Source organism: Carassius auratus, unplaced genomic scaffold (genome assembly GCF_003368295.1).
Source record: "Carassius auratus strain Wakin unplaced genomic scaffold, ASM336829v1 scaf_tig00215565, whole genome shotgun sequence".
Lineage (NCBI taxonomy): Eukaryota > Metazoa > Chordata > Actinopteri > Cypriniformes > Cyprinidae > Carassius > Carassius auratus.
In genome coordinates this window covers 885,240-899,842 of record NW_020528142.1, presented here as the reverse complement: position 1 = coordinate 899,842, position 14,603 = coordinate 885,240, and the positions used below count along the sequence as shown (strand labels likewise).

Sequence of the window (14,603 nt, the reverse complement as noted above, 5' to 3'; positions counted from 1 at the left end):
ACATTAAAATCCATAACACAGTTGAAATATGCACATCAGTTAAACATCTATATTAATGCACCAACCTGCAGCTCTGCTTCCCAACTGTAAACAGTTGTATATTTTATTCAGTATTTTATATTTATTCCTATATTGCTGAATATTGTCGTGCATATTGTTTTTCTTCTCCACTGGAAGCTCCTGCCACTAAAACAAATCCATTGTGTGTTTGAACAAACTTGACAATAAAGCTTTTTCTGATTCTGAATCGAGCAGTTTACATTGCAAGAGCCCTGCTACAACACTATATACACTGTAAACTATAAGAATTGAATTTGCATGCTATAAACATTCCAACAACAGAATAATAGAGTAAGGGGATGGCTTTTCACAGCTCCCTCCAAACTATGTATAAATAACTATGTCATCCATTCATTCTTGGTGTGTTAAGTTCTTTCAGGGGAAGTTATATAAGAACTTAGTAGTTTACGAGAAAGAGTGGAAAAAATAGTAAAATCCTGATGAATTAATGAAAAACACGCATGCATATTGGCATATAAAGAGCAGCTGTAGGTCAAAAGTCATTAGGTAACAGTCTGAGTTGTTTATGATAGCCCCAGTGATGTCTGAATGTTTCTGCTCCTGAAGAGCCTCTATTTTCCTAACATAGTGAATCATCACCTCCAAAACAATACAGAGTGAGAGAAAGTGAAATGCAACCACGAGCCAACTGCTGATAATCACTACCAGCCCTCTGCCATTGCATTGCACAAGTGTTGATAACACCAGTAGGGTTTATATTCTACGTTACACTCTAGACCACACATCTGAGGTGAGATACATACGTTTTCTCTTTCACGGCAAACAGCGAGAACAGCAAGACTTTGTTAACACTTTGCAGTTCAAAGCTGGACGCTTGAAGAAGACCACCCTGCATTAAACCCCTGGCAGCACAGACTGCCCTCGTCTTTATCAGATGGCACAGGTTTGGGCAGGATTTTTCCAAATACAAGATTATAATCGAGCTGAAAGCATTCAAAGCTGACCTGGAGTGATCTTGAATTAATCTGGACCTCGGAGTCAGATTAAATGAAAAACTTCTCTTATTCAAGAACAAATTCAGAAAGCACAATACGCAACATGGACAAGATCGCAAGACTGCAAGTTCCCACCCCGGGTGTTGACCTTTACAGCTGTAAAGACAGCTGTAAACAATTAAAGAGACAAGCACAGTAAATGACGTCAGCTAAAGGTAAAGCTGCACGTCCGCACTGAACTCTAAAAAGTGGTATCCTCACATGCGCAGACAGTTTGCTGTCCCTGCTTGGGTGAAAGCATGAGAGGAATGAGGAGATGAATCCTCAGTGTGTCCGGGAAACCAAAACAACATATAACACACTTCCACAGTGCAGGTCGCCCTAGGAACACATCTGCTTTTTCTTAAGCAAGGCCTGGCTGTGCAGGACCTAGTGGGGGGATGATGCCTCTTTCCTTTTCACTCCCCCTACCGCAAATCACTTTGACAGGGGATGACTTCAGAAAAAAAGGCTCTGAAAAACATAACAATAAACAGTTCTTTTCTCCAGTTCTTCACTGAAAGACTCAGGGTTGCTTTTTAGCATTTAGCATGTTTTGATTTGACATGCAAACATGCAAGATGAATAATTAAAGGGTCAGTTCACCCAAAAATAAAAATTCTGTAATCAATTAGTCTCTGTCATGCTGTTCTAAACGCTTGATACTTTCATTCTTCTCATACACAGAGCACATCTTAGAGGGTAAAAGAAGATGAAACATGCTTGCTTGATGCTGGAGGACCAATTGTGTTTGTTCTCGTGTGTCATGAAAGAACATTTGAGTTCCTAAAAGAAGGTTTATTCGCGCAATTCAAGCAATAAGTCCCATATTTGATGTGCTCCATAGATGTGCCCAGATCAATGTTTTTATGTGAATAAAAGTGGTAAATTAATAATGTAAATGCGATCATGACTCTTCAGAAGATTTCAGAAGCTTTAACGCCGGATTCATGTGGACTACTTTTATCTTTATAAACTTTTTAAAGCATCACAGTTTCGATGGATTAGACTTTCAATGGAGGCAAATACATTTCTCAGGCTTCTGGGTTCGGAATCACATGTGAGTGAGTAAATGATGACAGAATATAATCTTTGGGTGAAAAACTCTTTAACACTTTGATTTATGGAAGTGTTTTGAAGTAACACAATCAATGAAGTTATTGTGGCTAAACTTATATTTTCTAGCAATGCCTTGAATGCACTGTGCAAATGCACAATGTAAAAGACATCAAGCAAAGGCTGTCAACTAGTTCATATTTCTTTACTAACATAACACATCCTGTTCCATGACAAGGAGCTAAACAAATGTTGAACGGCAGCTGCACACGCCCTTTGTAAAAGCCATTTCCCAAAGTGTGTCACCCTCTTTGCCTTTCCCAACATGGCTAACATCTCTGTGATGCTTCCCCTCCTGTTTGCAAACAGATCTCTGAGTGATGGAGTAACAAACTGGCTTTCATTGCCACACATGTGGGATCGATAGGTTTCCTCTACACAGAAAGTGCAGCCGCTGTTTTTGCACACAAAGCGTGTATTATTAAGTCTTTTTCACCTTTCTTTCCTTTGCTCATTGTGTGTACAATGACTCACGTTTTAGCACGTTGACTTATGTCACAAACAGGCGGATGGGCTAATCCGTTGTTCGTTGAGAGGATAAAATGGTAAACATTTATACAAAGCATGTGAGGGAACAACGCAGGGCTGAAAACAGGGGCTGTGCTTAATTCTAGAAAAGTACTGAGAGATAGAAAACAGCTTCAGGGTTCCAATTCTGTTCAAGACAGTATTTTGCAACTTTTTTATTTTTGCAATCAATACCTTTAATGTGTCTGCAAAAAAAAAAAGAAAAGAAAAAAAAAAATACACTATGGAGGTGGAGCTACATTATGGTTATTAGCGTGCAAGAACGTGACTGCAAAACACAGTCATCCCAATAACCACAATATAGCACAATCTCCATTGATTTATTGCTTTAAGACAACAGTGTTAAATCACGTCAAGTATAAAACAAAACAAATTTCAATATTTCATGGTCTAAAATAGGGATTTCCAATTTCTAGGGAGCTCTCTTAACCTATTTTTTTATTTTATTTTTTTGGAACAAAATAAGTGTTTAAATTTATGTTCCAATTATATAATGATATAATGAAAAAAAATATGTTTTGTTCAGCTGATTTGTTAAACTGTTTTCTTTTTTTTCTTCTTTTTTTTAATGTAAATTAAATTCACTTAGTGCTGTCAATATCTGATAATTACATTAAAACAACACATAATAATGTATATGTTTTATGACAATCTGAATAAATAGTACATTACATAATGATTAAACATTACATAATATAGAAATGCTAAACATGCTATGTTGCATTTTGGAAAAACTTCAGCTCAGATTAACTTTTGAGCTGATACAGCAAGAAATTTGAAGATTTTTACAGTTGATTCTTCTTCCTCACAGAGTTCACAGTTCTTGCCATGTGTCTACGCTCTGCTATGCTCATTAAAATGACTTCTCTATCTCTCACCTTGGCAGCAAGGGAAGTGGCAGAGGTATCAGAAATAAAGAAAATGGGTTTGGGACAAGAGAAAACTAAATGTTAAGGCTGTCTCTGTTTCTGTGGTGGATAAAATGCAAGGCCATCAGTGTTTCTCTATATATCAAATTAAGCATTTCAAAAGATTCTATATAGTCAAGAGGGGCATTACATTCTATATAGTCAGCTTTAAAATGGTTAAATTTGAATATCTAGTTTTTCACCCACATTGTAAATAATATGCATCGTATTTTGCATAATATGTATTTTTCCTGAGTCAAAAATACCTGGAATCAATCCCATGAATTGTGTACTTCAGCACAGACAGTTAAGATACCACCCGCCTAAATTGATATAACAATAATTATTTCAACATCTATTACAAACAACTTTTTTGCTGTTTGCATCTGGCCACAAAAAATACATATGCTTTGTAGCTCGCTTGTCGGTGCTCATTAGTTCATCAACTCTGCACACTGCATGGTAAGTTCATTAAGATTCCCTACTGGGATTTTCCTGCCTTACAAAATTCCTAAAACAACAGATGAACAGGAAGTCCTCTGTCAGCCTTAACAATGGGTGGCCACACCAAACCACCAATATGAAAATCTAATTGATGAGCTACTGTACGTCATTGGGTGTGCAACGACATCCAAAATACACACATCAGTGTAGCCACATATCCGCTGATGAGATGCTAAAGAAGGCCAAAACAAACAGGGAACACAGTCAAGTCATTTTTTTGAATGTCTTGGTGTGATAGTTTATCTCTTATATAAGTTATCCTCCCACTACACCAGAGTGCAATTTAACACATCAGCACTTACTTTGTTCAAGATTTCTGTTAGAGCTGAGTAATAGATTTTAGAAAACTGTTGCCCTGTTCCACAACTTAGCATCTACCTTTACATGTATGCATCTGGCAGACACTTTTATCCAAAGTGACATTCACACGTTGTTGCCAGGAGGAAAAGATATTCCCAACAGAAAACAAAAATCCAAGATGGTGGATGAGAGAAATGTTGATCGCAAATAAACTTTTTAATTCAATACTGTATCGGTAAGTGTTAATAAGTTTAGTGGGATACATAATTGTTTCGTTTTTTCCCAATATTTGTTTGTGCTACTGTATATGTTTTATATTTATTAGATTACTGCACCATTACCTTAAGGTGTGGTCACATTACTGCATTTTTAATGGAAAATTAGGTCTGTTGTCAATAGTGTAGCGATGTATGAAGTACAGCTCACACAGAAGTCACTTGCAAACCAAGCAGCTTTTTTATGGTCAATACTTGCTGTTGGCAACTACAACCACGATTTTTACATGGGGAATTATTTTGCCCTTACTTGAAATTCCCTATCTCATGGACTCCTATTGAAATGACTGTATTTAGTTTAAGAAAATTTGACAAAGGTAAATGTGACCTAATCTTTAGCAACTTGCTAACATCATCAAATCTCTTATGCTGTGTGTAAAAAACCTTCAAAGATAAATTATAGTTTTTATGTCGTTCTTATGCATGGCTTTTTTTATGGAGCATGATGTGGTGTACTCCACATGCTTGTACTGCTTCTGACAACAGTACAAATGGATTTGGAACAGTGTAGACTGCATCAAGCTGTTATGGCGTGATACAATATGACAGTGTGGTACACAGTGTTAGTCTACAGTGATATTCTATTCTAACCTCTCAAACATTCAAAGCAACAGAGAAATAAAATAGTACAGACATAACACATCAAAACCTCTCATCAAAAATCTTCATCAAACTTTAGCGCTTAGGGACATGTGCGGTAGTGTGAAGACTTACTCTGGTAAGGCTCTTCGAATTATTGAGTGCTGCTGTCGATACAAATCCTGTTTCGACAAACAGCTGCAGGAAGTGTGGTTGGCGAAGCTTATGGTGACTGGCTTGGCCCCATACTTCATAGGAACTGTGATTTCGAACAACTGCAGAGTGAAAATGGAAGAAAGGTCATATTTTCAATTAAATCAAACTGAGGTAAGATGTGAAACTGGATGAAGGGTTACTTTAAGGAGTGTGCAGGATGACAAAATGAATTGTGGGCAGTCAATTATATCTAAATCAAGATTAATGAATGGATTGAAGTCTAAAGGAGTTGTGCAACTGTGAGTGCGTAGAGCCCTTCTGTGAAATCAGTGTACAGACACAACCGCAACTACAGTCTGATCAAACTGGTAAGGGGAAATTGGTAATAAGGAACTCGTGCAAGATAATTTGCAAGGCAGGCAAATACTGTTAGACTAATAAATCAAAACTTCCTCCTGCTATGAGGAAACATTCCAAGGAATTTATGTTGAATGTGCAATTAAACTATGATTCAATAAATTACTTAAACTGAAATTTTACACAGAAATTAAAATTCTGTCATCATAAACTCACCCTTAGGTTGCTGCAGTGCATATGACTTTATTTCTAATGTGGAACATAAAAGTAGAATTTCTGAAGAATTCTCTGGTCAAGCTTCAAAACATGACATAAATGCACCATAAAAGTAAAATAAAATAGTTCCACATAAATGTCTGCTTTAATCCATGTGTTCTGATGCCAAACAGCATCAGAATTCACTGCTAAACTTTCCCCTTCAGTGCTATGAGTGTTAACTCACCACTTTTAGGATACTTTCATGTTGTTGTATCTTTTTTGAAGTCTGAAGGCTTCAGTTGACGTAATTGTAATTTCATGGAAAAGAACATGGAAAGAAAGTCACACAGGCCTGGAACAACATGAGGCTGAGTCATAGATGACATAAATTTAATTTTTGGTCTCTTTTGTCTTGTCTATTCATCATGGACTCTGTGCAGTCTCTTCGAGATGCATAATAGCTGCTATAGACCTCCATACTTCATATTCAGATCCAAGGCAGTAAATTCTTTTAGCGGGACAAACAAACAAACACGTTTCCAAAAGCCCTGGAATGCTAAACCTCCCATGTCTGCTCCTGTTGGATTAACAAACCACTCTCAAGACACACATAAATGAATTGTGTTTGATAAAAAAGAGAATTATTGGATTTTACAGTCTCTCTGACCCCACTGGTTGGCTCACTACACCTCTCCATTCTTCTATGTTTCTTAAGTTCACAAAGTCATACAGTCACTTTCTAACTGCATAGCTACTGTTCATCTAAAGACAACTGCTTTAGCAATCGAAATCAGTGAAAATGTACTGTATTGATGAGCTCAATCCAGTCTACAAAAACAATAAAAAAGGCAGAGTGTAAATATAAGAAAACTATATTTACTATCTTTAATGGGCCATTAACACAAAATATTAATCAAGAACAAAGGAAAAATTAACAACCCATATCTTTTCAACAAAGATTGAATTGGTGAAATGCAATTGGGTGAAAATCTTTGGAAATATACACTCTTTCTCTTTGATGTTTTCGCAGGACTCTATAATTTATTTATTAACTGCTTTTACCAGGACAAGTGATCCCTAAATCTTCACTTGCTCACCCTGTAAATGTGTCAGCCCACCACTCTTGATGATAAAAACACTTTACTGCAGTATTAACAGTCTACTAGGCCTGAGTATTGGTTAGGTGCAGGTGAAACAAGGGTCAGACGAAACCAAAAGTCCATTTAATATGTTTCACTTTCTCTCTGAGACTGATGACAAGCTCTAACAGGTTCACTTGTCACAGTTGCTTCACAGATATTTCACTCTTGTAGGCATTTTTAAAGGCTTTGTTGGCATTACATTGCACTGTGCTTAATGTAAGTAGCTTATCAACAATAATACCAGTAATTCAAATCGTAACCATGTTCATGTAATGCATATTTTACTCTTGACCCAGTCATTTCGTCAATGAAACCTGGAGCTTATAATTTCATAATCCATATCTTACTAAGATTTTTTGAAATATCTTCACATTGCATTTGCTGTTCAGGCTTTGTGCCCAGAATAGGAGTTTTACATCTCTGGCGCAGTAGCGTGGACATGGAGACCTTGACCTGCTCAGGCGGCTCAACTGGTGGGAGGGCGTCATGGTTTAAATCACATGAGGAGAACCCATTGCCTGCTGAGGTCAGCCCACCCAAAATAAGGGGGGTAATTAAAGGAGGCCTTCTTGCAAATAATTCACAGTCATGACCTCCCAACCAAACCTGTTTCATCCACAACTCTTTAAATCAAAGCTTAACTGATCATCTGAGATTTGTCTACACTGGGAGTAGGCATTAAAACAAAAGCAGATGGTTTTGACTGAAGATTATTCAAGTTTATATGCTTATTCAAGTTTATATGTTGTATATAGTAATTATATACAAGGTGTGAGTTAAGGTATGCAGTGACAAAATTGCCTGTATATTTATCTGAATTTGATGCAAATAATCACCAGATGTGACTGAGGCTTAAACCAAAAGTGTGCTGAACCCAAGATTAGATCGACAACATTATTCTGGATACATTTGAAAACGTCATCTTTGCTTCAAAACGCTCTCTGTCCACATAACCGATTTCAAGTATTGTCCAAAAATTTAGCAACTACCATATATTTAGCTATGAAAGTGAATTGCACATAATTGCATATATCTACCAGTACAATACACGTAACATGGCTAAACATGCTTCATTTTCAAATGTGCAAAAAATTTGAACACCTCCAGTCAAAACTACAATGTGAAAACAACATTTTCAAATGTATCTATTTGGGAGAGCACCTTTAATAAGCTCAGTTTTCATGGGATAAAATGTTGTCTCCATGTGCATGGAAGGCCAAAAAGTGATGTAAAATTTATGTAAAATGAGTGATGAAAAATGAAGCTTAAAAATGAATGTCGATACTGCTCACACTTGGTTCCATCCCTCCTTCACATAAACAGATTTGTGGATGCAGTCACAAGCTGATAGCATCACTCACCGTCTTGCTGATATATGAAGTGCTCATGTTCTTGCACACTTGCTCCTCACTGTTGCAGCAGCCCCCACATCTGTAGACAGACACGCAGGGTGGTTTATAGAAGGTGTTTGTAGCTGCCCCAAACTCTTTCCCAACATCTAAACAAACTTGGCGTGGCATGCACAGGGTGTTTCTCCACTCTGTCTGAATACCTGGAAGAAGCGCAGCAAGACAGGAAGAACAGACACATTAAAAAAGTCCAACAGTGAAATGCATTGATTTGTGTGCACTGCAATTATTGCAGATCACAGTCTGACACATGCTTGGCATTGCTAAAGAAACTTTGTCACAGGATTGTCAAAAAGTCTTGTCTGTAAGACAATAATGGCAGTCTGTGCTGGTCCTAAATTAATAGTCACTCACTTGTAAAAATTTCAAGATTGATGAAAGCAGCCGCATAGGAGGCCTCCTCCGACCTTGTTTCTGTGGAGCTGTGATCTCTCTGAGGTAAGTGCAATCCCATCTTGGAACGACACTTCAGCATGCTCCAGTAGCTGGGATAAACGATTCTCATAAGCTCGTCCACGCTACCTGCTGAACGCAACTGCTCCACAAAGTCTGGCTCTGAATGCTCCTGATAAGACAGAGAAACAGAATAAAACTGGGGAAAAGCATGTCAGCTTATACTACAGGGAATTGTTCCATTACACAGTTCATATTTACTGTCACAGTTCTGTTAACTTTTTCCTCGGGGATGATGCCACAGGTGTCACAAATCAGAAAATTACTCTTCCTTGAGAGAGCTACACCAGAGTGACACTTGAAGATCTCTGTTTATGTAAATGAGGGTAAGAGTAAATGATAACAGTGTTTTCATTTTTGCATAACTACCAGCAACCAGCAGTGTTACACTTACAGAAGAGAGTTAAACCAGAGCTAGACACAATGAAGAGGGCTTGATCAATGAGCTGGAACAGAACATTGCCTTTCCACTACAACAATTAAGCATGCCATATTGGATATATCCCAGAGTGACTAAGAGAAATATCCAACTGTTTTTATTGCATGTTTCAATCTCTCATTGACTTATAAAAGATGGTTTGGGACTTTACTCACTGAATCAATATTTGATCAACAATCATAAACACATGCGGTTAACTTTTCCATTGTTTTAATATTACTAGACAATTAGAAGAGCTCCATTTAGGTTATGGCATTTGCACCTCTGTTTGTGCATATCCTAAGCAGATGCTTTCTTACTAATAAAAAGCCATTGGTTTAACCTTACCAGTAGAAGCTTATTTTGTGTTTAATCAAGCTGGTACTACAAAAAACTTTTTACTCAACATATGGGGTCTTAAAATGAACAGCTACATAATCAATCATCAGATAGGTAAAGGTTATCTATATCATGAATGTGTGGAAATTAAGTCTGAAACTTAGACACGCAGGCCATTTCTTAATTAATGGAATGGTCAGACCTGAATGGTCTCTTGTGGCCCAGACAATTGACTGTATTGCTTACTCAGTAAGCCGATGGATGTGATCCAGGGTTGCCTGTGAAGATGGAGCTATGTCAGACACGCAATCAAATCCCCCCAAACCTTGAACTCCCCTTAATCCACAGCAGAATGAGAGTTTGTAAGAAGTGTGAAAACACCAACAGCGTCTGAAAACAGCCCAAAGTGCCTGATGGAAAACGATACTGCTGTCTGGGACATTCCAGGAATCATGCCAAGTTTACCCACATGGCTGATCATGAATGTCGATAAAAACGGGCACCCTCCCCCACTTGTGGAGGTGTTAAAAAAGTGAGAAAGCACAACTTGTTGGTGGTGGATGCAGAGATTACCCTTCTATGTAAAGCGCTTTGGGTGCCCAGAAAAACACTATATAAATACAAGGAATTATAACTTGAATTGAACCACATCAGAATTCTGCATTCCTCTTTAAGAAGGCCAGTCTTTGTATTGGTCCAGTCTGTATTATTTGTCGAAATCGTATTAGGCAGACCCCCAAGTTTACAGCGGAGAATTTATTATCTCAAATGGTAGGAAATAGTTTCTCTTACTCTAACATTTTGTTGTAAAACCCATTATTTACATACAATAAAATATTTTGGCTAGGTAAGTGCAAGCAATGATTTTCTGGTCCTCACGACTTCCCTAATTTTCAAAGGAGATCCTCAGAACAAATAAGAGCGTTACAGTGGACAGTTTGAAAGTATAAACTTGAAGGCCATTTTTCATGATACAGGACACTGAACTTCGCCAAAATCCCACCCTCAACAAATAAAAATGTAACCATTTATGTGAAATATGACTTTAAGGCTGCATAGTTTCAAATGTTATCATAAAACATGGCTGAAAAAGATTTTAACCCACATTGTTACCTGCAAACATTCAGTTGCACCGCACACCAAGGAAAATAGCTTTAATCGTGGAAAGAGGAAAAATACAATCCTTGTAGGAAATGACTGCTTCTCCCTGCATTGACTCCCTTCTGTTTATTCAGGAAACTCAAATACCACAAAAACAGTATGAACAAGACTATTGTATATGGCCTCTTCCATGCCTTTGTTTACAGTGATTCCTGAGATAACACACTGGTCTGTTTCCTAACAGAAACAATGGAGACTGAGAAAATGATGTGTGGTGTTCAGCATACAGACACATTCACACGTGAGTCAGTCCCAAACTTCAGGTTTGGTAATTGTAAAAACACAGATACAATGCCCTATTTTTATGTTTCAGTAGCAACTAAACAAAAAAAGAGACTGGTGGGAGAACGGTACAAATGGGAACCATGAAGTCTGTGGGCACTTGACCCAGAAAGGCATTCATTGTTTCACTATTGTGATCCGATTCAATTTAGGGATTGTATTACAAAATAAATACCAGTTTCAACAACAACAACAACAATAATATATAATAAATTATTATGTACTAAATTTCTGCATTTTAACCACATTTGCTTGCCAGTCTCAATGTTAAATTCAAAATGTAAATAAATTTTAAAGGCAGATTGCATCTCACATCATATAGCAGTTTTATTACAGAAATAAAATTCTGAGAGTTGAAGTGGGAATGGCCTCAGTAAGGGATTGCATTTGGTTCCAAAGGACAGTGATTCATGGGAAGTGATGAAATGATGAACTGATGATAGATGCGTACATCATCAGTGGTCAGACAATGTGAACCAATAATAATAATAAAAGAAAAAATGGGAAAGAATCATTCACCACTAATGCTAGAATGTATGTCTCATTGAATGAATCACAAGTGAAAGCAGCTGGTTTTAACACTTGGAACAGGATTCCATGTTCACTGTAGCTAAAACAAGATTTGATGCCATGCACGCAAGGGATCCCAGTGACGATGATGACCCCATCATGAATGCTATTATTAAAAGTTCAAACTTGAGTCAACAGTTCTGTGCCAGTTATAAAATGTGCATCATCAGAAAGAAGGATCATTTCAGACAACCCCAAAGCAACATGCAGTCTCTTGACGGCTTCGTGTTTCCTGAAGCAAACCACAAAACTGACACAATAAAAAAAATAAAAAAAACTAGATCCTTTTTTGGCAATGAGGTTAGCGTTTATCCTCTTTGCTGATACCAGTATCCGGAGCTATTTTGGATGAGGTTTCTGGAAGGCACCCTCACTGAATAAATTCCTTTAGTCTGAGTCAAAATGCTTCATATTTATGCCAGGTTTATACAGTTTCATTTCCATTACAGTCACCTCATACTCCTACGCTAAAACCTAATCAAAATGTCAGCCTTCACATTTTCATTGATATCATTTTCATATACTCTTTAGGTTGAGATATTGCTTGCTGCCAATTACGTAATCAGGTTTTTTTTTAAGTACTTGCAAAAATATAGTTATTTGAAATGTTTTTCAGCAACAAAACAGACCATTTTATTACATAATTTAATATTTATTAAACAGATTCATAACAAACCAGTCTGTAAAAAAAAAAACAAAAAAAAAAAACAAGCATTTTTTTATGCTCCAAAGGCCTCTCAGGCAATCACTTGTGGTTTATTATCTATAATGGGTAGTTATGAGAATGTGAAGAGAGGACCAGCCAGTTATAAAGATTATAACAGTGAATGTGATGTGACATACAGCGGATACAGTGGATAACCAGATTATTTTTGCACACTTAAAATCAGTAGCATTGTATTGATTTCTGGTAAAAAAAAAAAAAAACAAACAAAAAAAAACCTTGTCACTGGGGAGTATTGCAGACAACAGACACCCTCAGTGACCTCAGGTGGAACATGGCCCCCATCGTGGACACTAGCATTGGTACATATGCACAAGAACACATGTTGCATCTGTTCCAGACATACCTTTCATCCTCAGTATTGGACTCCAGAGAGCAGGCTTGCGAATGGCACTCTGCTCGCTGAACTTGAAGGATGTCGTTGAAGTCTGCTGAGGGCATGTCTGAGGCTACACAAGCCAACACTCAGGAGGAGAGGAAGACGATCTGAGATATCATTAACCCTCTAATGATCTCTTAGAAACCCTAGATCTGACTGCAAGCTTTGAGCCTTTGACCTAGTGGAGAACCAGTTCCTTTGAGAATAAGTCTGGCCACAAGTCTGAAAAGTAACTGAGACCCTCTTCGACATCCAAGCTTCCCACATTTCAGACAAACAATCCTAATCTTTCCTGTTTTTCTGAGGCAATTGAGATGTTCCCCAAGGCAGAGAACTCATGAATGCTATATTACGGTCTCTCATATGATTTTAAACTAACCGCTGGACTCAGTACACACACTAATGCACATGCATGCGCTCTTGAGACCAGACCATGTGCATGGAAATTATTTTTCCAGTCTTAAACCTAGTATCTGCTACATCCATTAAGATGACCTAGCAACACTGGATACAACACAGAGCGGGTAATAATACAGGACTCTGTCAGTGTCTGAATCAGTACATTCAAAAACAATATTTTCTAAAATATAAACAGATAATAAGCTCCAGTGCAATTGCATTGCACTAATTACACTTTGTTTTGCGCAATTGCTAAATACGCAAACACTAGAATTAAGTTGTTTTTGATTGAAATGATATCAGTTTTCACTTTCATTTGGCTTTGAGTCTCAGCCAAAATGGAAATTCGGTCCTGTGGCGGACCAAGTCATTACATTTTGATAAAAGATCATAAAGGTAAACAATTAGTTTTTGGACAATTTGGAACAGCATGCACAGATGAATCAAGAACAAGACCAGGAATGTGCTTTAGGAAAATAAACAGTGTTCATTTTGATTTCACGTTGATTTGATGAAATAATCTAGAGTTTGGTCAGAGTCCCATAAGAACCTCTCTTCCTTTTTTAGAAAGAGTTGCTTTCTTGGTCTGATCCGTTTCACGTGTAGAGGCGGGCATATGTCAGGATGCAATTACTGTGCACTACTGACGCATACTTGGTAAAGATTTCTGTGGTGCAATAAAGTTATTAGCCTGGAGGGTTGCCCACTACTCAATAAGACCACAGGGATATTAGTTCTAATGTTCTGTAACCCAATTCTTAAGCTCTCCAAAACATAATAGAGCTGTACATGAAATCCCAATGAAACAGTGGGGGAAGGGGGTATGGGGTTCTTGTTTTGGCATACTTAAAGAATTATATGAAGCAAATATCCTGTCTGAACAGAAACTGTCAAGAGTGACATTAGTAAGGTTTAAGCAGAATCCACTCTGCGAGTATTCATACGTCTTGGCATGTGGATTGCAGATCTCTTGCGAAGTCTTAAGAAAGCTTTAAAGGATTAGTTTGTCAAAAAAAAAAAAAAAAAAAAAAAAAAAAAGATTATTCTGCCATCATTTACAGTACTCACGCTCACATTGTTCCAAACCTGTATGGCTTTGTTTCCTCTGTGGAAAGCAAAATCAATGAATAAACTGATATTCCAAGTTGCTATGCTCTTAAACTGTTTCTGCTTCTAACATATTAACATATTAACACTGAATAGAAAAGGCCAGCTTGGGCATTCAGCTAAAATAACTTCTTTTTTGATCCACATTTAGAATTACATGAGGGTGAACTATTTTGGCATAACAATTTTCTTCTTCTGCATTCTTTTAGTAAATACAGGACACAAATACTGAAATTGTAGTTTT

The 14,603-nt window shown here is 37.3% G+C and overlaps 1 protein-coding gene across 1 annotated transcript in view; it reads right to left on the bottom strand.

The window, feature by feature from the left end:
- LOC113094989 (vascular endothelial growth factor C-like) overlaps positions 1–14,603 on the bottom strand; it is a 34,931-nt gene that overhangs the window by 14,117 nt on the left and 6,211 nt on the right. Inside the window, exons 2-4 of the mRNA XM_026260575.1 lie at positions 8,882–9,092; positions 8,480–8,670; positions 5,401–5,540 (exon numbers count right to left, since the gene is read on the bottom strand). Coding sequence (XP_026116360.1) covers positions 5,401–5,540; positions 8,480–8,670; positions 8,882–9,092 — 542 coding nt within the window. The remainder of the gene's footprint in view (positions 1–5,400; positions 5,541–8,479; positions 8,671–8,881; positions 9,093–14,603) is intronic.